The sequence below is a fragment of the Takifugu rubripes genome, unplaced genomic scaffold (assembly GCF_901000725.2).
Source record: "Takifugu rubripes unplaced genomic scaffold, fTakRub1.2, whole genome shotgun sequence".
Taxonomy (NCBI): domain Eukaryota; kingdom Metazoa; phylum Chordata; class Actinopteri; order Tetraodontiformes; family Tetraodontidae; genus Takifugu; species Takifugu rubripes.
In genome coordinates, this window is record NW_021821632.1 from 1,193,139 (window position 1) to 1,218,138 (window position 25,000).

The 25,000-nt window shown below is 50.4% G+C and overlaps 2 protein-coding genes across 6 annotated transcripts in view; one reads left to right on the forward strand and one right to left on the reverse strand.

Moving 5' to 3' along the window:
- Positions 1–21,553, forward strand: part of LOC115248336 (cubilin-like) — a 48,308-nt gene extending 26,755 nt beyond the window's left edge. Inside the window, 31 exon segments of the mRNA XM_029831979.1 lie at positions 1,502–1,707; positions 2,459–2,640; positions 2,815–3,007; positions 3,683–3,880; positions 4,958–5,104; positions 5,271–5,461; positions 5,627–5,795; positions 7,020–7,194; positions 7,326–7,504; positions 7,643–7,852; positions 7,961–8,101; positions 8,538–8,722; positions 8,922–9,093; positions 9,404–9,607; positions 10,562–10,711; positions 10,886–11,007; positions 11,672–11,897; positions 12,269–12,456; positions 12,529–12,685; positions 12,866–13,015; positions 13,119–13,304; positions 13,596–13,725; positions 15,663–15,880; positions 16,410–16,609; positions 17,534–17,696; positions 17,857–18,065; positions 19,259–19,403; positions 19,516–19,697; positions 20,181–20,346; positions 20,650–20,885; positions 21,365–21,553. Of these exon segments, the coding sequence (XP_029687839.1) occupies positions 1,502–1,707; positions 2,459–2,640; positions 2,815–3,007; positions 3,683–3,880; positions 4,958–5,104; positions 5,271–5,461; positions 5,627–5,795; positions 7,020–7,194; positions 7,326–7,504; positions 7,643–7,852; positions 7,961–8,101; positions 8,538–8,722; positions 8,922–9,093; positions 9,404–9,607; positions 10,562–10,711; positions 10,886–11,007; positions 11,672–11,897; positions 12,269–12,456; positions 12,529–12,685; positions 12,866–13,015; positions 13,119–13,304; positions 13,596–13,725; positions 15,663–15,880; positions 16,410–16,609; positions 17,534–17,696; positions 17,857–18,065; positions 19,259–19,403; positions 19,516–19,697; positions 20,181–20,346; positions 20,650–20,885; positions 21,365–21,472 (5,488 nt within the window). The 3' untranslated portion in view covers positions 21,473–21,553.
- LOC101068212 (tRNA (cytosine(38)-C(5))-methyltransferase-like) overlaps positions 21,554–25,000 on the reverse strand; it is a 13,559-nt gene continuing 10,112 nt past the window's right edge. For 4 of the 5 annotated variants that reach the window (XM_029831889.1, XM_029831892.1, XM_029831890.1 and 1 more), the window contains 3 exons: positions 22,779–22,836; positions 22,471–22,600; positions 21,554–21,802 (listed from right to left, as the gene is read on the reverse strand). In XM_029831889.1, the coding sequence (XP_029687749.1) occupies positions 21,669–21,802; positions 22,471–22,600; positions 22,779–22,836 (322 nt within the window). In that variant the 3' untranslated portion in view covers positions 21,554–21,668. Of the gene's footprint in view, positions 21,803–22,470; positions 22,601–22,714; positions 22,837–25,000 lie in introns of those variants that run through there. The other variant, XM_029831891.1, reaches the window with a different exon arrangement.

Genomic DNA, 25,000 nt, shown 5'->3' on the forward strand with positions numbered 1-25,000 from the left:
TAGAGTCACGGGTTACGGTGGTTAGAGTCATGGGTTGCGGTGGTTAGGGTCATGGGTTAGGGTGGGTTAGAGTCACGGGTTACGGTGGTTAGAGTCACGGGTTGCGGTGGTTAGAGTCATGGGTTACGGTGGGTTAGAGTCACGGGTTACGGTGGTTAGAGTCATGGGTTAGGGTGGGTTAGAGTCACGGGTTACGGTGGTTAGAGTCATGGGTTAGGGTAGGTTAGAGTCACGGGTTACGGTGGTTAAAGTCATGGGTTAGGGTGGGTTAGAGTCATGGGTTAGGGTGGATTAGAGTCACGGGTTAGGGTGGTTAGAGTCATGGGTTAGGGTGGGTTAGAGTCACAGGTTACGGTGGTTAGAGTCACGGGTTACGGTGGTTAGAGTCATGGGTTGCGTTGGTTAGAGTCATGGGTTACGGTGGGTTAGAGTCACGGGTTACGGTGGTTAGAGTCACGGGCTGTGGTGGTTAGAGTCATGGGTTACGGTGGGTTAGAGTCACGGGTTACGGTGGTTAGAGTCATGGGTTAGGGTGGGTTAGAGTCACGGGTTACGGTGGTTAGAGTCATGGGTTAGGGTGGGTTAGAGTCACGGGTTACGGTGGTTTAAAGTCATGGGTTAGGGTGGGTTAGAGTCATGGGTTAGGGTGGATTAGAGTCACGGGTTAGGGTGGTTAGAGTCATGGGTTAGGGTGGGTTAGAGTCATGGGTTAGGGTGGGTTAGAGTCATGGGTTAGGGTGGATTAGAGTCACGGGTTACGGTGGTTAGTCATGGGTTAGGGTGGGTTAGAGTCACGGGTTACGGTGTTAGAGTCATGGGTTAGGGTGGGTTAGAGTCACGGGTTACGGTAGTTAAAGTCATGGGTTAGGGTGGGTTAGAGTCATGGGTTAGGGTGGGTTAGAGTCACGGGTTAGGGTGGGTTAGAGTCACGGGTTAGGGTGGTTAGAGTCATGGGTTAGGGTGGGTTAGAGTCATGGGTTAGGGTGGGTTAGGGTCACGGGTTAGGGTGGGTTAGAGTCACGGGTTGCGGTGGTTAAAGTCATGGGTTAGGGTGGGTTAGAGTCATGGGTTAGGGTGGGTTAGAGTCACGGGTTGCGGTGGTTAAAGTCATGGGTTAGGGTGGGTTAGGGTCACGGGTTACGGTGGTTAAAGTCATGGGTTAGGGTGGGTTAGGGTCACGGGTTACGGTGGTTAAAGTCATGGGTTAGGGTGGGTTAGAGTCATGGGTTAGGGTGGGTTAGAGTCACGGGTTACGGTGGTTAGAGTCATGGGTTAGGGTGGGTTAGAGTCACGGGTTACGGTGGTTAAAGTCATGGGTTAGGGTGGGTTAGAGTCATGGGTTAGGGTGGGTTAGAGTCATGGGTTAGGGTGGGTTAGGGTCACGGGTTACGGTGGTTAGAGTCATGGGTTAGGGTGGGTTAGAGTCATGGGTTACGGTGGTTAGTGGTTGTCTTGTATATAGGATGTAAATGATCTCTGTAACGACCTGTCTTCTGTTCAGTGAGTTTTCCTTGCATGGTGGGTCCGCCTGCCAGAATGACTTCCTCGAAATAAGAGAGGGCAACTCAACTGGGCCTCTGGTTGGCTGTTTCTCTGGAAGTGCACTCCCCACCAACTACACCTCTGTGACGGGTCACATCCTGTGGATCAAGTTTGTTTCTGATGCATCAGTCAGTGGAGCTGGATTCAGAGCCACCTTCTCACACTGTGAGTGTCTTCATGAAGACATCGTGACAGGACGTTTGCACACAGCTCAAAAAGCTTCACCGTGACCTGTTTCTAGTGACGTATTCAGACAAATGCAAAAAAAATGGTGATTAAAGTTTTGAGAGTAGCTGTTATTGTCATGATGGTGTTCAGATAACTTAGAGCCACTAGGAGGGTTAGTGTTGTGGGGAACACTGTGGTTGATCTCAGAGTTGGTCCTTGTCCTATTGGTATTTCTGGTCTTTTCCTGCTTCCTGAATTCACCAGCACCCGTCAGTTCTTTGTGCCTCAGGTTCTGGAGTGAATGTGGTGACATTTAAAACTTGTCCCAAGACAAATCAGCCAGGATCAAGCAGATAGCGTTATGATAACAGAGCCACCGTCCTGGTTCTGCAGGTCTCCGGTACTGCTGACCAATAATACATCCAAATGTTTCCACCATTTTTATTCCTCTCTTGTCCCAAACATGTGTCAGGCTTGGTAGGCTGGAACCAGGAATGGGACCCAACAGTAGTCTGGATGGTGTTTTCTCAGAGCTGTGTAGCTAACAAAAATGTCATACAACCCCCCCTAAACTTAGGTTTGCAGCTTATTTTAGCATGGAACTTTAAAAAATCTGAATACTTGTTATTGTTGTTGTGTAATTAGCAGATCTATTCCACATATTAAATCGATAATGATTCCCTCTTGCCCGACCGTAATCTTTCTGATGAACCACAGATCTAACCTTGCCTGCCTTATTGCTTCCCAGTGTACGGTAATGATCTGACCGGGGATTCAGGTCAAATAGCGTCCCCACTTTATCCTCGAACCTATCCCAACAATGCCAACTACCGCTGGACCATTACTGTGGAGGGAGACGCCTACATTCAGATCCGCTTTTTGGACATGGACATAGAGGATGCGTATGACTGCTATTATGACCATCTGAAAGTAAGAGGATTATTAATTAAATCATTAAATGACACGTGCATCACAACTGAGCAAACCATTGATGTTGCACCAGTTAGAGAAAGCAATCGAACAGTCTGTGCAAAAAGTTTATTCATCCCAGTCTCATGGCCTAATTTCAGCATTATTATTGTCCATCCCTTCAATCCTGGTTAGATATTTGATGGACCAAGCGTTCATTACTATCCCCTTGGAACATTTTGTGGTATTGCACGACCCAGTCCACTGAGAAGTTCTGCCAGCACCCTGACCCTGCAGTTTCAGTCAGACACAGTGGTGGGAGGACAAGGCTTTCTTGTGGAATGGACTGCTGTCCAGGACTCTGGACCACCACCCACGATTGAACCAGGTCAGACTGAACATTGAGAACTTCCATAATCAAACATGAGGTCCATGACAAACCTGAATCACTTATGTTTTATTCCCTTCATCTATGTGGCTCTGAATCAGGTTGTCCATCTTTGTTATTGCCAAGGAGACACTGACGGTGCTTTTTAATAACACGTAATAGCAATCATTGCAAGGTGGCCCAAACCTTCAGTGATGTCATGTGTAACCCTAGCCCTAACCCTAACCCTAACCCTAACCCTAACCCTAACCCCTAACCCCTAACCCTAACCCTAACCCTAACCCCTAACCCCTAACCCTAACCCTAAACTGGAGTCAGCCTCCCGGGGCAGACAGCAAAAGAGCCCTAACCCTAACCCTAACCCCTAACCCTAACCCTAAACTGGAGTCAGCCTCCCGGGGCAGACAGCTAAAGAGCCCTAACCCTAACCCTAGCCCTAACCCTAACCCTAACCCTAACCCTTGAGATGGGCTGCTTGACCAAAATACACCCATGGCACATATATGGGTGTAAAACCCTACCCTGACCCTATAAGGGCAGGATATTGATATTGATATTGTACTTGCCACTCCCCATATAAATGCCATATTACTGCAAACGTATGACAGTTCAGGGGAGACAGCAGAGAGGCAGACCGAGAAAGCTGCAAGACTGAACATTGTGTTTTCCTCTTAGGGGCATGTGGTGGAATTGTAACAACAGGAGATACTCCCAGGTTTCTCTTTTCTCCTGGCTGGCCTGAAAACTACCCTCCTAACCTGGAATGCTCCTGGCTGATACGTTCTGAGGACTCCATTGTAGAATTGAACCTCTTGTCTTTGGACATAGAAAACTACCCCATGTGCTACTTAGACAGCCTCGTCATAAGAGATGGTGAGTTGTGAAAAAATCTATCTATCAATTTATACACACACACACATATATATATATATATATATATACAGGTATATATATGTATATATATAACAAAATCCCAGCGAGGAGGAGCCTAAGGGGCTATCATGGAAGGATCAGCCCCTGCATGGAATGGACCACCGACAAATTGAGGAAGTGGCTGATATCCAGAAAACCTACCAGGAGCTGGAAAAAGCCGGACTGGAAGAGAGCACAGAGGCTCCACTCATGGCTGCACAAGAACTGGCCCTGAGCACCAGAGCAATAGAGGCCAGGGTCAACCAGACCAGACCAGACCAGACCAGGGTCCACCAGACCAGACCAGACCAGACAAGACAAGACAAGACCAGACAAGACCAGACCAGACCAGACCAGACCAGACCAGACCCCACCATACCCCACCCCACCCCACCCCAGGTGGAGGCTGTGTGGAGATACCCCTGAGACAGTCCAGCACATCACAGCAGGGTGCAAGATGTTGGCAGGCAGTAACCAGGTGGCTGGTGTAGTGTAGAGGAACATCTGCACTGAGTATGGGCTGGAGGTCCCAGGGTCCAGGTGGAGAAAAGTGCTGGAGAACAAGCAGGCCAAGATCCTGTGGGACTTCCAGATCCAGGCTGACAAGATGGTGGTGGCCAACCAGCCTGACGTCGTGGTGGTAAATAAACACCAGAAGACAGTGGTGGTGATGGATGTAGCAATCCCAAGTGATAGCAACATCAGGAAGAAGGAACAGGAGAAGCTGGAGAAGTACCGGGGGCTGAAGGAGGAGATGGAGAGAATGTGGGGGATGAAGGCAACAGTGGTCCCAGTGGTGATTGGGACACTAGGGGCAGTAACACCCAAGCTGAGTAGATGCTCCAGCAGATACCAGGAACCACATCAGAGATCTCTGTCCAGAAGAGCACAGTCCTAGGAACAGCTAAGATCCTGGGCAGAACCCTTAGACTCCCAGACCTCTGGTAGAGGACCCAAGTCTGAAGGAGGGAGGCACCGCCCAGGAGGGCGAGGAAGAGAGTTTTTTTGATATATGTGTGTGTATTTGTTTGTTGTCAGGTCCAAGCAGTCTGTCCCCTGTGCTGGCTACTGTATGTGGTCGAGACCCTCCAGGCTCCATCCACTCATCAGGAGATTCAATGTTCCTCCACTTCTCCTCCGACAGCATCATTAGTGGACGAGGCTTTAATGCCTCCTACTCCAAAGGTTACACAACACAAGCAAACACCACAAAAGAAAACAGACATTGAAAAGTGCTTTCTGCCTTTCCTTAGCAGGACTTGCTCTCCCTTTATCTGCTCCCACGGTTTTGTCACACTTGTCAGTCGTGACAGTGAGAGACAGCAGTGATCACGGTGCTCATTCCTTTTAGGGTGTGGAGGCCTCCTTCACGTCGACAGGGGTTCAGTCAGCACCCCTCGCTACCCCCAGAACTACAGCCCTCATCTGAATTGTAGCTGGCACGTGATGGTCACACCAGGCTTCAGGGTTTCTGCCACCTTCCAGAGTCCATTCCAGGTTCAAGGCTATGGAACTCAGTGCAGCTCAGGAGACTATCTAGAGGTGACATTTACCGTGTATTACCGTAATATGCAACTCAACAATATATGAACAACGATAAAAGCCACAGACGAGTCTCTCGCTGTACATTAGTTATATAAAAGCTCAGCCGTCAACTCTTGATGTCAAACTTTCATGTTTTTTTATTGTCTTCTGCTGTCCCTGAAGGTCAGGAATGGTCCAGATGCTTCGTCTCCACTGCTGGGGACGCGGCTCTGTGGTTCAAGTCCTCCACCCCTCCTTCAGACTACCGACAATCATCTCTTCGTTCACTTTGTATCTGATGCTTCCAATGAGGGCAACGGCTTCCGCCTCACATTTGAAGCCCACAGTCAGGGTACAGCACGTTTTTCATGCATGAATAGGACCATGAATAGGACCATGAATAGGACCTTGAATAGGACCATGAATAGCACCATGAATACCACCATGAATAGGACCATGAATAGGACCATGAATAGGACCATGAATAGGACCTTGAATAGGACCATGAATAGGACCTTGAATAGGACCATGAATAGGACCATGAATAGGACCATGAATATGACCATGAATAGGACCATGAATAGGACCTTGAATAGGACCATGAATAGCACCATGAATAGGACCATGAATAGGACCATGAATAGGACCATGAATAGCACCATGAATAGGACCATGAATAGGACCATGAATAGGACCTTGAATAGGACCATGAATAGGACCATGAATAGGACCATGGACCATGAATAGGACCATGAATAGGACCATGAATAGGACCATGAATAGGACCATGAATAGGACCTTGAATAGGACCATGAATAGGACCATGAATAGGACCATGAATAGGACCATGAATAGGACCTTGAATGGGACCATGAATAGGACCTTGAATAGGACCATGAATAGGACCATGAATAGGACCATGAATAGGACCTTGAATAGGACCATGAATAGGACCTTGAATGGGACCATGAATAGGACCATGAACTCGTCCCTGACGGAGCCACTTTCAGAGGAGCTTCTGTGTATTTACCACTTTCGACCTTTGCCCACTTTAAAGGTCAAATTTTGGTCTCAGGGCAACAGACCAGCACCAGCACCAACAATCAGCAGCACGATGCTAAATACATGCTACATGCTACACGCTAAATTAAGGAGGAGACTCTGCCCAACCCTAACGGCAGCTCCTTCCACAGTTTATTCTTCATAAACAGCATGAACAATAACTTACATTAACAGAAACCAAAAAAGCTCTTTCAAAATGTTGCTTCTCGTTGTGTATCTGTTAATATGTTAATATACTGTTAATATACACGTAATAAGGCACCGTTCAACACTGGGGAACTAGACCGCTGAGACTTTAAAGACCTAAAAGTGGAAATGCTCTCAGATGTCAGAATGATGTTACAGAAGTAGATGATTCAAACCACCAGGTCAAGAGGAGAAGCCTTCAGAAGTGGGGCAGGTTGGGGGTGTCTGGAGTGTGCTGGACTCTCATCTAGGCTGGCTCCACTCACATAGATACTCTATAGTGTCAGCGCTCGCGCTTGGCTAAACCTCTGCTGTTGTTTCTGTGCAGCATGCGGAGGCTTTATTGAGCTGGATGATAACGATCCTCCAGGCTATATAACTTCACCCAACTACCCCGAGAACTACCCTCAGAACATTGACTGTATTTGGGTGGTAACTGTGCCCAATGGAGAATCTGTCCGCATTGACTTTGAGGATGACTTCTACATTGAACCATCCAGCAGGTACAGCAGCATCCTTCTCACCCTGAAGGGAAACCATAAAACCCTGAAAGGTTTAACATGTTGGTGGTTCATTTGTGTTATAAATAATAATCTAGGGGATAAAACAATAATACTCTCTCTGTTTGGCTCAGCTGCATACACGACTACCTGGAGCTGCGCGATGGCCCCACCTTAAATGCTGCCGTGGTCTCCCGCCTGTGTGGCAACACTCGACCCTCTACTCAGCGGTCTACAGGATCCTCTATGCTGCTCAGGTTTCGAACCGACACCAGTGTAACGCACCGTGGTTTCAAGGCAAAGTTCTCTATAGGTAGGCCAGACTAAAGAAAGGATGTATCTTGAAGGTGTCCGAACCCTTTCTTCAGGCCACTGTAGCATTCCTAGCTTCATGGTTATACATCTACCTCCTACTCAGATAAAAGTTATTTTTGGATTTGTGTCCCCTCAGCGACATGCGGAGGTACCTTCATAGGTCAGAGTGGTGAAATCCACAGTCCTGGCTTCCCAGGATCAAACTACCCCGATGGCTCCATCTGCGAGTGGTCCCTGGTGGGACCCACAGGGCACTACCTCACTCTCCGCTTTGGGACCTTTACTCTGCAATCCACGGCAGGTTGTACTGCAGACTATGTGGAAATCCGAGAATATGATGCTTCAGGTACAACCACTTCTAATAACAAGAAACATCTCCAGTGCAGAAACAGCAGTACAAATCAGGATATTGCACACGTTCCGTATGCTGCTAACGGAAATCCTCTCCCTCTAGGACATGTGCTTGGCAAACACTGTGGCAGTGCTCTTCCAGCCTCTGTGGACACATCCGACAGTTTTGCCTTCGTCAAGTTCGTCAGTGACTCCGGTGGGAACGCAGCAGGCTTTAGTCTGGCCTTTGAGGCCAGTGTTGAAGGTACAGTCAAGGTTTCCAGAGTGTTGCTCTCATGGGTCTCAGCTCAGAGTTGATCCAATCAGACATTTTCATTCGGATTGAAGTACCTAAATGAGGCCTTCAGGGCAGTGAGTAACATTAAAGCCCATTATTCTCAGCAATCATGGCTCTCTTTCCATGATTAAGTCCACGAGGACACGTGGGGAGGGGCTGAGCCCTGCTGCGACCGGTGGGTGGAGCAGTTTGATCAACAAGGAACCTGGGACCAGGTTCATCAATCAATCACAACTGGAAACATAATTGATATACATGTGCTTTTTTAATCGTACACGATTATTTCTGTAAATCATCACAAGCTGGCCAGGATGTTGCTTTTCAGTGTCAGGGTTGAATCGAGGCTTCTGAAGTGTCGGAAGGATTTCTCCTAGTGTAAAAACAAATGTGTCTTCCTCTGCAGCCTGTGGAGGAGAGCTGAATGCTCCGTCTGGAACCATCTCCTCACCAAATTACCCCAACCTGTACCCCCACAGCCGGGTGTGTCGCTGGGAGCTGAGGGTTCAAGCAGGCCGTCGGATCACCCTCACCATTGATGACCTGCGGCTAGAAGGTTCTGGTACCTCCTGCGCCTTTGACTACGTCGACGTGAGTTGATGTTGCCTTGATGTTCAGAAACCCAATCATCTTCAGAAACCCTTAGATCTTAGATTGCTACCTTTTTATACTGTACTTAAGCTAGGTTGAGCTTCTGTGCTCCACATTGAGAAACGTTTAGAATTTCAGCGAAATCTTACTGATGAGAACAACAAAGTGGTGCCAGCAGCCTTTTGTCTTTGTTTTGGAGGTTCTGAATGGGTTGGCAGATGATGCTCCTCGACTGCAAAGGTTCTGCGGTACAGTGGCTGAAGGCACACAGGTGCACTCCTCTGGCAACACCATGGCCATCGTGTTCTACACTGACGCCTCCATATCCAACGGTGGATTTATGGCTTCGTACTCATCTGAGGAACCTGCAGGCAAGAGCATTACGTTGGAAGTAGCACATGGGCTTCAAAGCTCCAGCTGAAATTAGGATTGAACAAAGGTTGCTGCGCCCCACACCCCTCATGGGGTCCATGTAGGTGTAGTATGGGACTAGAATACTGACCCGTACCCCGTACTGACATTAGGAATCTGGAGTTCCTTGACAACGTCAACACTCCTATTTGTCTTCGCTCTGTCAAAGTTTCTCAGAGCAGCTGAACATTTAAATGGATAAATTCTTGATGTTGCAACCAAGTGATTTTTTCATTTTTCTTCAAATTTGGCTGTTTTATCTTTCTCCAGACTGTGGTGGAGTCCTGAACAGGCCCGCTGGGGGAAACTTCAGCTCTCCAGGATATTTAGTGTCCAACTACAGCAACAACCTGAACTGTGAGTGGCTGATCGAGAACCCCCAGCACGTCAACTCCTCTATCGTGGTGCTGTTGGAGGACCTGCACGTGCAGAACGATCAGACCTGTGAAAAAGACTTCCTGCTCTTCCGCCTCGGTGAGTCAAACATTCTGGCTGATGTTTTTTCGATTTCATTCTTTTTATACATGAAGGAATAATTGACTGAAAACCCTCTTCAAGCCCTTTAATCCCTCCACCTTTACAAGCCTTCCAGGACCTGCTGCTGAGAAGCATCTTCAGATTATGTTGCTCCACGTGGTGCCCACCTGCACGTGGTGCCCTCACCTACACGTGGTGCCCTCACCTGCACGTGGTGCCCTCACCTGCACGTGGTGCCCACCTACACGTGGTGCCCACCTGCACATGGTGCTCAGTTTGTGGTGATGTGCATTGTCTGATGTTCTCCAAACGTATCATCTAGTCTGACATAAAAAGCTCCACTTTTGAGACCAAATAGCCTCCTTCCAGTTAGGGTTAGGGTTCCTGACTCTCCCTCATGTCTTTGGGGGAATTCTAGGTGAGCTTTCTTGACTAGTATCTCCTCTTTGCTGCTCTCCCAGTCAGCGTCTTCTGGTGAACAGAAGACAAGATGGTCAGGAACAGGACAGGCTGGTCAGGAACAGGACAAGTGCTCAGAAGCAGGACAAGATGGTCAGGAACAGGACAGGCTAGTCAGGAACAGGACAGGCTGGTCAGGAACAGGACAGGCTAGTCAGGAACAGGACAGGCTGGTCAGGAACAGGACAGGCTAGTCAGGAACAGGACAGGCTGGTCAGGAACAGGACAGGCTAGTCAGGAACAGGCAGCTTTAAACCCAGAAAATTGACCAATGCTGGAGAGTCTGGCCTGAACAAGCAAACATGAGAGAGAGGGGCAGGTTTCAGTAGCTCCAGGTTTCAGGACTTTTTGGAAGGCTGCTGTCCTGCTGCTGCTGCTGCTGCTGTCCTGCTGTGGACATTTGTCCACATAAAAACCTACACTTCCTCCACGTCACTGGTACCATCTTAAGCGTGGATTCATGTGCTCTGCCTGTGCTTGGCTCTCCCACAGGTGACTCCGATGGGGAGCTACTGGCCAGATTTTGTGGACAAACCATTCCCACCGTTCCCATTGTGGTGTTCACCCCAGAGCTGTGGGTTCAGTTCCAGACTGATGCTTCCCAGGGAGATCTCGGCTTCATGGCTAAATACCTTTTCTCTGGTATGGTTTTCTCTGGTATCATTAAGCGTCTATCATTGTGAGCCTAACTCACAATGACCTAGTTATCCAGTTAGTTTTGTTCATCTACTGTAGTAGGGTTAGGGGTAGAGCTATAGAAATGTAACTTCAGAAGTGTTTATTGTCATCCTTGATGTGCATCCTCCTCTGAAACAGAATGTGGAGGCTTGCAAACGGGTGAAGGAGGGGTGTTATCCAGTCCCAACTACCCTAACACTTACCCCAGCCCGAGCCGTTGCGCTTGGCTCCTGGAGGCTCCTGCAGGCCACACCATCACAGTAGGTCTTCACCATGGAAGAAGGTATCTCTGGTGATGGAACAGAACTCCATGGGCCTACCTGCCTTCTCCTCTCGTCTTATGGAGCTCTGGGCCACTCGACCTCCAAACAAAAATGTATTTTGAGAGGCTCTAAGCTTGAACAGCAGCGGTTCAGGAGCTCCTCAGAAGGTCTCCTGTGGTGCTTGGAGTCCATGTCAGCTTTCAGACCCCCAGGAACTTAAAGTTATAGACACGAACGTGTAGGCATGGAGCCGGTGTTAAGGTTGAAAACTGGACAAAGATGAGGGACGATTGTCTGTGTGATTTTCCCTCCCTGATCCAGCATCAGATGAAGTGACCGATGACTTGGGAAGGGCTGTTGAAGGCAGAGCTAAAATCTACAAAGAGCAGCCTGGTGTAGTTTCTCTGGTGCTCCGGACGTGTACGTGTTATATGGAGAGTTGTGAGTTCCTCTGAACATTTTTATCCAAACTGGTGGGGTTTGAAGTGCAGGAAAAACTCCCCTTTAACAGGACGAAACCTTGAAAGAATGTTGGTGCTTGATGATTCCCAATGATCACATGACTCCAGCTGTTGGAGAGGATTAGCCAACTCATCTAAACACAGTCCATTTGATCTGATGCCTGCAGATAAAAGAACGATGATGCTCATTTGTTTTGCAGCTGACCTTCAGCTACTTCAACCTGGAGCCTCATTCAACGTGCACCTGGGACTCTGTCACCATCTTCAATGGAGGGTCTCCTGGATCGCCTGTCATAGGCCAGTACTGTGGCACCAGCTCCCCAGGAAGCATCCAGTCAGGCTCCAACAAGCTGGCTGTAGTGTTCCTGGCTGACCACAGTGTGTCCAGAGGAGGATTTGTGGCTTCCTGGTCTACAGATTCCTCAGGTGGGTCAGTTGCTAAGCTCCTGTCATGTGAAAGGCTCTTTAGAGACCATTTCAACCAAGCGCTGTGTATTTCTATCACATCTTAATGCGGAAAACGATCTCTATTACATAGTAATAATAACCACTCTCCAGATTATTCTCACCTTCCACCCTTTTGAAACTTCCTCAAACTTTCCCTCATCAATGTACCCTTTGGGCTTTTTCCATTTGTCTTCATCGTCTCTGAGATGTTTTTACAACCTTGGTGGGGCTCCAGCTGTGGTATCTTTACAGACATACTGTACATAAGTGTTCATAAGGCCACAACATCTGAAAGACCTTAAAGCATCTAAAATAATAATCATCACAAGAATTCTTGTTTCTATCACCAGGTTGTGGTGGTACCATTCATGCTGATGTGGGATCCATCAAGTCTCCAAATTATCCCCAGAACTTCCCAGCCAATGTAGAATGCTCCTGGCAAATCATAGCACATGAGGGAACTCACCTGGAGATGAGCTTCAATGAGGAATTCCAGATTCCAGACAGCAGCGGCGTCTGTTTGAACAGCTACGTCAAGGTACGGCACAAGAACGGCGGACACGCAGTGACACATCCAAACAAATGACACTTCTTGGGTTGTTCCTGGCAGATGTGGTCAGGCCGGAGTCAACACCCTGAAGCACTGCTGTCCTCGGGCTGTGGCTCAGTGGCCCCCAGTCCCTTCCTCGCTCCGTATAACATCATCACAAGTCGATTCCAGAGCAGTGACGCCACAGGAAAAGGATTCTCAGCCACCTTCAGCACCAGTAAGAAAGCCGCAGTGTTGAGAACACCATGCTGGTGGAAACATGAAGGCTGTCAGTGGGCTCCTCAATAAAAGTGCTTGGCACCTTCCCCCGAGGCCCTCGTTCCCCTGAACTCTGCTGCAGCCTCATTAGGGTTCCTTGAGGAGTGACAGACCAGCTCTGCATTGTTGTGATTGTCAGGGTGTGGAGCAAACTTCACAGCCTCCAGTGGTCGAGTGGTTTCTCCAAACTATCCAGCCAACTATCCTGACGGGTCCAGCTGTGACTACATCGTGGATGCTGGAGAACAGACAGTAATCGTCCTCACCTTTCAGGTCTTTAAGGTCGAAGGCAAGTTTGAACAAAGAGGATGAGCTCAACATTTGAATGCAAGGTTCTCGTGATGGAACCTTTTAATTCTATTCTATAAGGAAATGTTTGACTTGTTTCCTAGCACATTCCAGCTGCGTCTATGATGGGGTGAAGATCTATAACCTGGCTTCTCGGAACACTCCGCTTGCTACTCTGTGTGGCAGCACTGTCCCAGGCCCGTTCCTCACCTTTGGCCCAATGCTGCTGCACTTCTACTCCGACTCTGTCATCACAGACAGAGGCTTCATGGCTGAATACAGAGCCATTCGTAAGTTCAAGACGGGGCCATTAAAGAAAAGCATCTTGATCTTTAGACGAAGGAAGACTAATGAAGATAGAAGCGGAGATGTTCCTCTTGACCAGTGTTTGCTATTTTGCTACTGCAGCTGTGACAGATGGGACAGATATTAGCAGCTTCTCTATGTATTCTCTATTTTCATGATGAAGCTAGCATTGGTGCAACATTTGCTCCCAGACTCTAGAACTAGCGTGCACTCTCAGTAGATAATCCAGCCAAACCAACTGTGCTGGCGTTGATGGAATGTTTGCGTTTCCACAGCATGTGGTGGCTTCTTCAACAGCACCGCAGGTACCGTCAGCAGTCCCACGCTGTCCATGGCCAACTACCACCACAACATCAACTGTACCTACCACATCATGGTCCCAGCTAACAGAGTGGTGGATCTCAGGTAAGACAGAGGGGGACCAGCTCATTGGCGGCCCGAGGCAAGCGTTTGGGGGTTCCGTACCTTGATTAAGAGTACCTTGGCACCTGTTTAGAACCTAAAATCACAGATAAGGGTTGCCTCAGAAGGTTTCCCAGTCTGCACAGTTGTGACCCCCTCTGTGTTAGACCCTCAAACTAGGTCAAGAAAAGCCTTTTAGGGATAAAGGAGAAACCTGGAGGAGAGACACAGATGAGGGATCCCTCTGCCTGGGAAGGACACATGTCCAGAGAAGATCACCATTATATTTATCTCGTCTCATCTTCTTAACCACTTTATCCCTTTCGGAGTCACGGGGAGGGCCCACAATGCGAAGGCAGGTCCCCCCTGGATGAGTCAAACGTTCATCACAAGGCCCTATATGAGCATTTGTCCATGGGCCCAGGTGGATCTTCAGATGTCCTCAAATGGAGCTCTGGGCCACTTGACCCTCAGATGTTGATGGACCGTATCAGGAATCAGCAAGGAAATAAGACAGGCTCCAACAGCAAGATGCTTGGTTATGTGCCATGAATCTAACCCTAACCCTAACCCCTAACCCTAACCCTAATAAATAAGGCTATAGGATAGAGTCGCGGGTGTAGAGGTGTGTTATAGGAGCCCACTATAATACACAGTTTGGTTCTGTAGCAGCATAACTGAGCATTTCTCTGTTCACCTTAATTAGAAACCTTATTGAAAGGGAGGTTTTAGGTCTGGTTTTAAATGCTGAACACAGTGTCCACCTCCTGGATCCAGACTGGGAGCTGGTTCCAAAGGACAGGGGCTTGATAGCTAAAGGCTCTGGCCCTTCACCCCCCCTCCTGGAAAGTCTGCATTTTCAGAGAGCAGCACTCTACTGTAGTTGGATTAGAAGGAGACATATTGTCGTAGTTGTAAAAGCAGCTTTTAAATGTCAATCTTCTTCCTCATAGAGCTTACTGCCTCTTCCTTGCTCCCATCATCATCTGTTCCATTGGGGTGAGGGTGAGGGTTAGGATTAGGGGTTAGGGTTAGGGGTTAGGGTTAGGGTTAGGTTGAGGGTTATTATTAGGGTTAGGGTTAGGGGTTAGGGTTAGGGGTTAGGGTTAGGGTGAGGGTGAGGTTTAGGGTTAGGGTCATTGTTAGGGTCAGCGTTAGTGTTTGGGGTCAGGGTTAATATTAGGGTCAGCGTTAGGGTTAGGGGTTAGGGTCAGGTTTAGAGTCAGCGTTAGGGTAAGGGGTCAGGGTTAGGATTAGGGTCAGAGTTAGGGTTAGGGTCATTGTTAGGGTTAGGATTAGGATTAGGGGTGAGGGTGAGGATTAGGATTAGGGTTAGGTTTAGGATTAGGGGTTAGGGTGAGGGTTAGGGTTAGGGTTAGGATTAGGGGTAAGGGTGAAGGTGAGGGTTAGGGTGAGGGTTAGGATTAGGATCAGGGTTAGGATTAGGGGTTAGGATTAGGGTCAGTTTCAGGATTAGGGGTTAGGGTCATTGTCAGCGTTAGTGTTAGGGGTCAGTGTTAGGATTAGGGCCAGCGTCAGGGTGAGGGTTAGGGTTAGGATTAGGGTCAGCGTTAGGGTTAGGGGTCAGGGTTAGGATTAGGGTTAGCGTTGGCGTTAGGGTTAGGATTAGGGTCAGCATTAGGGTTAGGGGTCAGGGTTAGGATTAGGGTGAGCATTAGGGTTAGGGTTAGGGTCAGCGTTAGGGTTAGGGGTTAGGAGTCAGGGTTAGGATTAGGGTGAGTGTTAGGGTTAGGGTCAGCATTAGGGTTAGGGTTAGGGTCAGCGTTAGGGTTAGGGGTTAGGGGTCAGGGTTAGGATTAGGGTTAGGGTTAGGGTCAGCGTTAGGGTTAGGGTCAGAGTTAGGGTGAGCATCCCAGCTTCCTCGTTTGATCTCCCTCACACTTCTGAACAGCAGCTAATCCTCTTTGTCTTGTCTGTAGGTTTAATACCTTCCACCTGGAGGCATCTTCTTCCTGTCGTTACGATTATGTGGCAGTGTACGATGGACAGAATTCCTTTGCACCTTTGCTTGGGAAATTCTGTGGCGATGTGCTGCCACCTAATCTGCTCTCCTCCACCAATCACATCTTCATAGTGTTCAGGACTGATGCCTCAGTCAGCGGGATTGGTTGGAGGGCTACATACAGCGAGACTCTTGGTAGGTATTATGCTAACCCTGAATTTTTGGAGGATGAAGTGGGTTTTTTATCCTAAATAACATTTGTTTTGAACCAGGAAATATTTCACAATTAACACATAAACAGCCGAATGTTTCCTTCCCTTCCTTCCCAGCTCATCTTTCTCCTCATGGCCCAGTGGATCAGTTCTTCCTTACTTTAGCATTGATAGGATGTTGGGTTATTCCGCCAGGACCGGCGGCTGATCCCTGCTTGTGCTAATCACACTTATCAACCATGCTAATACATAAAATATCTTTCCTTTTTTGGTTCTTCTTTTATCAACACGTGGTGGTTTTGAAAATGAAACTTGTAAAATAAGTTGCTTGAATGTAAATATGGGACATGTAAATATTGTAAACTTCTAAATAGCCACTGTCTTCTGAATGAGGCTGTTTTCAAACTGACAAAGAAGAAATCTGTCTGTGTGTGTGTGTGTCTCTGTGTGTGCGTGTGTGTGTGTGTGTGTGTGTGTGTGTGTGTGTGTGTGTGTGTGTGAATCACCTGCAGGTCCAGCGCAGGGATGTGGAGGCTATCTGTCCATGCCCATGGGCATGATTGGTTCTCCTGATCCAAACCTGGACGGGCTGTACGAGCCCAGGCTGGACTGCCTGTGGGTCATTGAAATGCCAGTCAACAGAGCAATCAACTTGACCTTCACCTCCTTTGAGCTGGAGACTTCTTCTACGTGCCGCTACGACTTTGTCAAAGTAGCTACAGCTGAACGAGCCTTATAGTTTAGCAATGTATATGTGGTGGTAACCTAACCCTAACCCCAACCCTAACCTAACCCTCTAACCCCAACCCTAACCTAACCTAACCTAACCTAACTGAACCCTAACCCTCTAACCCTAACCTAACCCTCTAACCCTAACCTTCTAACCCTAACCTAACCCTCTAACCCTAACCTAACCCTCTAACCCTAACCTTCTAACCCTAACCTAACCCTCTAACCCTAACCCTAACCCTCTAACCCTAACCTAACCCTCTAACCCTAACCTTCTAACCCTAACCTTCTAACCCTAACCTAACCCTCTAACCCTAACCCTAACCCTCTAACCCCAACCCTAACCCCAACCCTAACCCTCTAACCCCAACCCTAACCCTAACCTAACCCTCTAACCCTAACCCTCTAACCCCAACCCTAACCTAACCCTCTACCCTCTAACCCTAACCCTCTAACCCCAACCCTAACCCTAACCTAACCCTCTAACCCTAACCCTCTAACCCCAACCCTAACCCTCTAACCCTAACCTAACCCTCTAACCCTAACCCTCTAACCCTAACCCTAACCCCAACCCTAACCCAACCCTAACCTCAAACCCTCACCTAACCCTCTAACCCTAACCCTCTAACCCTAACCCCAACCCTAACCCAACCCTAACCTCAAACCCTCACCTAACCCTCTAACCCTAACCCTCTAACCCCAACCCTAACCCTAACCTAACCCTCTAACCCTAACCCTCTAACCCTAACCTAACCCTCTAACCCTAACCCTAACCCCAACCCTAACCCAACCCTAACCTCAAACCCTCACCTAACCCTCTAACCCTAACCGTCTAACCCTAACCCTCTAACCCTAACCCTCTAACCCTAACCCCAACCCTAACCCCAACCCTAACCCTGTGTCTCAGGTGTATGATGGGGACAACACTCACTTCCCTCTGGTTGGAACCTTCTGTGGAACATCCATTCCTTCTTATTTCGTATCAAGTGGAAACCTTCTGACGGTCCACTTTGTGAGTGATGGCTCAGTGCAGAGACGTGGCTTCAATGCTACCTACATGTCTGTTCCACGTAAGAGATCTTCAGCTTTCTGGGGTCTTGGGTCTTGTTGTGTCTTAAGTGCAGTAGATCTGCTCCAGTTGCTCCTTGTGGTGTGTTTCACATATTGTGGAGGAGCAGGTGACACCAGGACGTGAGTGACCACGATGTGATGTGTTTGACTGTCCTGCAGTGGTTTGTGGGGGGACCCTAAACGCAACATACGGCGCTCAGGCCATCAGCTCACCCTCCTTCCCCAACGCCTACCCTGATTTCACCTCCTGCCGCTGGATTATTGACGCTCCTCCACAAGAAACCATCCAGTTATCAGTCCAGACTTTTGCTCTCCAGTCCGGCCAGAGTTGCTCCACAAACTACCTGGAGATGAAGGACTGGCCAGTGGTAAGTTCAGTATCACCCTAAAGAGGGACAGAAGCATTTTATTGGGATAAAACTTTTTTGCACTGGCCTACTGATCGGAATGATAGGGGATTGCAGAAGATGAAGGCCCCCCTAGGGAGGGGGAAATCAGCTGTTGGTCAGGGCTCGAGACCAGTCCCGGAGAAAGTAGGGGGGCGCAGAATCAACCAGGGTTGTGGTTTGGGTTTAGGGTTAGAATTTGAGGAAGCCGTGGAATTAGGGTTAGGGATGGGAAAGGAGGTGGGATTTCAAAGAAGCAGTAGGATTGGTAGAAGGGTTGGGGTCAGGAGTGGATTTGGGGTTGGGCTTAAGAGTTAGGGTTGGGGGTTAGGGTTAAGGGTAGGGAAAAGTGGTTCAGTTTAGGGTTGGGGTTAGGGTTAAGGTTTAGGGTTAGGGTTAGGGTTGGGGGTTAGGGTTAAGGGTAGGGAAAAGTGGTTCAGTTTAGGGTTGGGGTTAGGGTTAAGGTTTAGGGTTAGGGGTTAGGGTTGGGGGTTAGGGTTAAGGGTAGGGAAAAGTGGTTCAGTTTAGGGTTGGGGTTAGGGTTAAGGTTTAGGGTTAGGGGTTGGGGTTAGAGTTAGGGTTAGGGTTAGGGTTAGAGTTAGAATTAGAGTCAGGGTTAGGGTCAGGGTTAGAGTTCGGGTTAGGGTTAGGGGTTAGAGTTCAGGTCAGGGTTAGGGTTAACCCTACCCCTAACCCTTATGTGTGTTACACCTCGGCGGAGCGCTGCATTAATCCGTAACATCTCCCTCGCTGACAGCCTCCAGTCAGACCGTCCACTCCCCACCACCCACGTTCACAACTTGAACTTTATTGTCATGGCAACAAACAGGTGTCCACTTTCCACCATCAACCGTGTCTCCTGTCCCTCACAAGTCTTTCTGTCTTCAGCTTTGTTAGGCTGTAATGTCAGCCCTCGGGTTCTTGATCTGTTAGGGTTGTTTGGGATCAGGGATTGCAGACAGCTAAAGTTAAACGAGGTTCATTGAAGACTTCATTCAAATCAGCGAGTCACCCTTGATGAAGCGAGTGGAGACGCCGTAGCCGGTGGGTCCAGCAGCTCGTTCCCCAGGTTTGAAGCAGCAGCGGCCTCAGGTCCACCAGCAGGCGGCTAGCTCTCTTCTCCTCTTGGAAACATGATATCCTCCATATTCCCAGGATTCTTCTTGTGTTTCCAGGGAGATTATGGACAGTCGCACCGGTTCTGTGCATCAGATGATCACCCGGTAGATTTCTACAGCTATGGCAGGACAGTCCTTGTGCACTTTAAATCGGACACCTTTATGGCAGGAAATGGCTTGAATTTCACATTCCAAGTTGCCAGTAAGTACAAATATTCACGGAATCAAACGTGAGTGCAAATGTTGAATATATGCTTATAACTGAATTAAATCTATGAGTAGAGATACTCCAACAATGGTCCTACTGTTGTCAGGCTGTAGCAGAACCTTTGAGCAGGAGTACGGCTACCTGAAGAGTCCTGGCTGGCCTGAGGTCTACCCCCATGATGTGGACTGCACCATCCTCCTGAAGGCGCCACAGAACAGCAGCATCTCCCTGTTCTTCAACAGCTTTGACCTGGAGAGCCACAGCAGTTGCCAGTACGACTACCTGGAGGTGAGTCGTTGCACTTCAGCGCCATCATTCCATCACTGAACAATCAATCGCAATTTTGGAGAGAAATATTGTGTCAAAGAGTTGTTGAATCATTGGAACGTCTCCATGACGACCCCAACCCTAACCATGACACCGTCCTAACTCCCCCACAGCTAATCTTCTAACCCCTATTGCTAACCCTAACCCTAATGCTAACCCTAACTGTAACCCAACCTAACCCTAATCCCCACAGCTAACCTCCCAACCCTCTAGCCCCCCATGCTAACCTCCCAACCCTCTAACCCTAACTCCCTAATGCTAACCCTAACCCCCAACCCCTAACCCCTGCACAGCTCCCAGGTGAGTCACCAGGGGTTCAGACCCAGGACTGTCAGAGTCTGTAACCAAAAGGTCCGTGCCGGTCCTGTGATGCGTCTTCTACCAAACTTTTATTGGTCAGCGGATTTTCTTGTTTCGCCTGTTGTTGACGGTCTCTTGTCTCAGATCCGGAACGGCAGCACATCCGACTCCCCGCTGATTGACCGGCTGTGTGGCGGCACCGTCCCGAACCCAATCTTTGCTCAGTCCAACCACCTGTACTTGCGGTTCAAGAGTGATTTTTCAATGGCACGAGACGGCTTCGAGGCCACGTGGACATCGTCTCCTCACGGTAAGAAGCCGTTAGCTTGCGTCCAACAGCAAAACTGGTTGTGACTAGTTTCCAGCTGTTTGCTTGTTGCATAGAATCGTTCACCTTCCACCATGATTCTGACTCTGCATCCAGTTTTCTGTCCATTTGGTGGTTAAATGAATGAAGGTTTGTGTTTGGGGACTAATTACCAGACAGGGAATAAACCTCTCCGAGGAGTCATCTCAAGGTTCCCATAGAAGTATAAATATTCTTAAATATAAGAAGCAACGTGACGCTCACTGGAACATCCTGTGGTCCTAATGCATGTGACGTGTGTGCTAGGTTGTGGCGGCACTCTCTATGGAGACCACGGCACCTTCACAAGCCCCAACTTCCCAGGGACCTATCCCAATAGTACCCACTGTGAATGGAGCATCACAGCACCGCGAGGCCGGCTCGTGACCGTCACCTTTGCCCAGATTTACATCGACGACCCTGGAAGTTGCCAGAACAACTACCTGAAGTTGTACGATGGCCCCGACGCATCTTCCCAGCCCGTTGGACCGTACTGTGGGGCGGTAGGTATCTTACCGATGGGGCGGGAGGTCAAATGAACTGGTGGGATTCCCAGAGATCCTTCTACTGTACTGGTGTTCGTAATGCTGTTAGCCCTTGTTGCTGGTCCTTTCCCTTGCTCCTCCTGGTCACCATGTGCTGGGAGCAGCAACTGGAGTCACGTAGCCTTCTCTTCAGTTCAGTGGGGGTCTTCTTCTACTCCTCTTTCCTTCTTCTCAACATGAAGAAAAACCCAACCAGACATTAGCGTTGTTGTCTTCAGAGGAGCGCTCCTAACCCAGGAGGTGTCTCTCTGTGTTGGACTGTTTGGTCTCACTGATGGACAGATCTGGACATCCTTCAGTGCCCTGGGCAGCAGCAGGAGGAGAGAAAGGAGCGGGCCAACGCCAGCCGCTAGTTCATTGGGTTTAGTTGTGTACATGGTGTTTAAATCAGGTCTGGGATGTTTGGTTTCACTGGATCTTCTCTGCCGTTTGTACAGGAAACCAACATTGCTCCATTCACAGCCTCTTCTCATGAAGTTCTGGTGGTTTTCCAGGCTCGGTCCGCCACCCTGCCCTCAGGATTCAGACTGACCTGGAGCAGCTGAAGCCGCCCCCTTCTGTTGTTGTTCAAACCTTTATTGTGTGTTGTGGCATAAAATAAAGAGCCGCTGTGTGAAGCTTCCGTCTTTTTGTCAGAATAAATCAGAGTTTAATGTGAAGACAAAGCTCAGCGGTCACATGACATGGGAGGCTGCACCGGCCCAGACGCTTGGCTGTGCAGGGCCGGAACCATGAGAGGACTCAATGGGGTCCGCCGTCTTTGTGCTGCAGCTCTGGAGTCACCAGCAGCTGCAGAAGTTTGGCCACCACCACCACGTTCAGGCTGTTCCCCAGAAGTCTGTACTGCTGCTTGGTAGAGACGGACTCTGGAAAGGCTGCAAAGTACACGGAGACGCCGTTTAGATGTAGAGACCTGGGACAATGTCCAGGCCCATAACCCTCTCTCAGTGTGGACATCACTACTCATGCTAGCTCATGCTAGCTTTGCTTTGGGCTTTCTACGGAGCACGGGGGTCAAAATGAGAAGATGACCACCGGACGGGCCGCTCACCCTCAGTTCTAATATCAGCGGCCTCTAAAGACCAGGACCAGACACCAGTGTGTTCCTGGCTCTGCTGCTCTATCAAGGTCTATTAGGGCTCTACCTAGCCCTAACCCTAACCTAACCCTAACCCTAGCCCTAACCCTACCGCTAGCCCTAACCCTAGCCCTAACCTAACCCTAGCCCTAACCTAACCCTAACACTAGCCCTAACCCTACCTAACCCTAACCCTACCTAACCCTAGCCTTAACGCTAGCCCTAACCCTAGCCCTAACCTAACCTAACCTAACCCTCTAACCCTAACCCTAACCCTAGCCCTAACCCTAACCTAACCCTCTAACCCTAGCCCTAACCCTAGCCCTAACCTAACCCTAACCCTAACCTAACCCTAACCTAAACCTCTAACCCTAACCCTAACCCTAACCCTAGCCCTAGCCCTAGCCCTAGCCCTAACCTAACCCTAACCCTGCCAGACTTTCACTCATTCAGGACTCGGCTTACTGAAGCTCTGAGGAAAGCCCATCAGATTGGCCACCTCTCTGGGGGTGAAGTAGCGGAGCTTCAGGTCCAGCAGCTTCTGGACTTTCTCCTCTTCTGAGCACTGGTCCAGACTGGGAAACACATCTTCCACCTGCACGTCACACAAGGGCAGAAAGAAGGTGTGTTTTATGATCCACTTGTGTCCTTCAGACCATGGAGAGCACAGGTGATGCACATTGGGAGGAAAACCTGAGCAAACATTTACATTTCAAAGACTAATGGTTAGCCAATGAGAGGACTGAGGTAATCCACGAGAAGTTCCAACTCACGGATGTGTCCAGGCAGCACTGCAGCACTGAGCCCGTTCCCTCCACGTACTTCCGGTACCTAGAAATCAGACAACCCAGATCAGTGATCCAGATGATCAATCAAACCAGCTTCAGCCTCATCTGGGAGACAGGCTGCTCTACTGCGGCTCGCTTTGCACCCCAGCATCCTTTAGAGATCCAAAACACGACCCGAGTTCAGACTTTAGGCCTCTGAAAACTGACAAGGGTCCAGAGATTTCCCCCGACCAAAAGGACGAACATTGATAACTGTGCACGTGTGCCTGCATCTGAGGGACCAATGAGGAGGCCGAGCACTGATTAGTGACTTTAAATAAACCCATAGTCCGCTGTGGTCCACCGCTGTGGTTCACCGCTGTGGTGCCCTGCTGTGGTCCACCACTGTGGTCCACTGCTGTGGTCCACCGCTGTGGTGCCCTGCTGTGGTGCCCTGCTGTGGTCCACCACTGTGGTCCACCGCTGTGGTTCACCACTGTGGTCCACTGCTGTGGTCCACCGCTGTGGTGCCCTGCTGTGGTGCCCTGCTGTGGTCCACCACTGTGGTCCACCGCTGTGGTTCACCACTGTGGTCCACTGCTGTGGTCCACCGCTGTGGTGCCCTGCTGCGGTCCACCGCTGTGGTGCCCTGCTGTGGTCCACCGCTGTGGTGCCCTGCTGTGGTCCACCGCTGTGGTCCACCACTGTGGTGCCCTGCTGTGGTGCCCTGCTGTGGTCCACCGCTGTGGTGCCCTGCTGTGGTCCACCGCTGCGGTCCACCGCTGTGGTCCACCACTGTGGTGCCCTGCTGTGGTGCCCTGCTGTGGTCCACCACTGCGGTCCACCGCTGTGGTCCACCACTGTGGTGCCCTGCTGTGGTGCCCTGCTGTGGTGCCCTGCTGTGGTCCACCACTGTGGTCCACCACTGTGGTGCCCTGCTGTGGTCCACCACTGTGGTGCCCTGCTGTGGTCCACCGCTGCGGTCCACCACTGTGGTGCCCTGCTGTGGTGCCCTGCTGTGGTCCACCACTGTGGTGCCCTGCTGTGGTGCCCTGCTGTGGTCCACCACTGTGGTCCACCGCTGTGGTCCACCGCTGTGGTCAACCGCTGTGGTTCACCACTGTGGTCCACTGCTGTGGTTCACCGCTGTGGTGCCCTGCTGTGGTCCACCACTGTGGTCTACCGCTGTGGTTCACCACTGTGGTCCACTGCTGTGGTCCACCGCTGTGGTGCCCTGCTGTGGTGCCCTGCTGTGGTCCACCACTGTGGTCCACCGCTGTGGTTCACCACTGTGGTCCACTGCTGTGGTCCACCGCTGTGGTGCCCTGCTGCGGTCCACCGCTGTGGTGCCCTGCTGTGGTCCACCGCTGTGGTCCACCACTGTGGTGCCCTGCTGTGGTGCCCTGCTGCGGTCCACCGCTGTGGTGCCCTGCTGTGGTCCACCGCTGCGGTCCACCGCTGTGGTCCACCACTGTGGTGCCCTGCTGTGGTGCCCTGCTGTGGTCCACCACTGCGGTCCACCGCTGTGGTCCACCACTGTGGTGCCCTGCTGTGGTGCCCTGCTGTGGTCCACCACTGTGGTCCACCACTGTGGTGCCCTGCTGTGGTCCACCACTGTGGTGCCCTGCTGTGGTCCACCGCTGCGGTCCACCACTGTGGTGCCCTGCTGTGGTGCCCTGCTGTGGTCCACCACTGTGGTGCCCTGCTGTGGTGCCCTGCTGTGGTCCACCGCTGTGGTCCACCGCTGTGGTCCACCACCGTGGTGCCCTGCTGTGGTGCCCTGCTGTGGTCCACCGCTGTGGTGCCCTGCTGTGGTCCACCGCTGCGGTCCACCGCTGTGGTCCACCACTGTGGTGCCCTGCTGTGGTCCACCACTGTGGTCCACCGCTGTGGTGCCCTGCTGTGGTCCACCGCTGTGGTCCACCGCTGTGGTGCCCTGCTGTGGTGCCCTGCTGTGGTCCACCGCTGTGGTCCACCACTGTGGTCCACCGCTGTGGTGCCCTGCTGTGGTGCCCTGCTGTGGTCCACCGCTGTGGTCCACCGCCGTGGTCCACCGCTGTGGTCCACCGCCGTGGTGCCCTGCTGTGGTCCACCGCCGTGGTGCCCTGCTCTGGTCCACCGCCGTGGTCCACCGCCGTGGTCCACCGCCGTGGTCCACCGCCGTGGTGCCCCGCTGTGGTCCACCGCCGTGGTGCCCCGCTGTGGTCCACCGCCGTGGTCCACCGCTG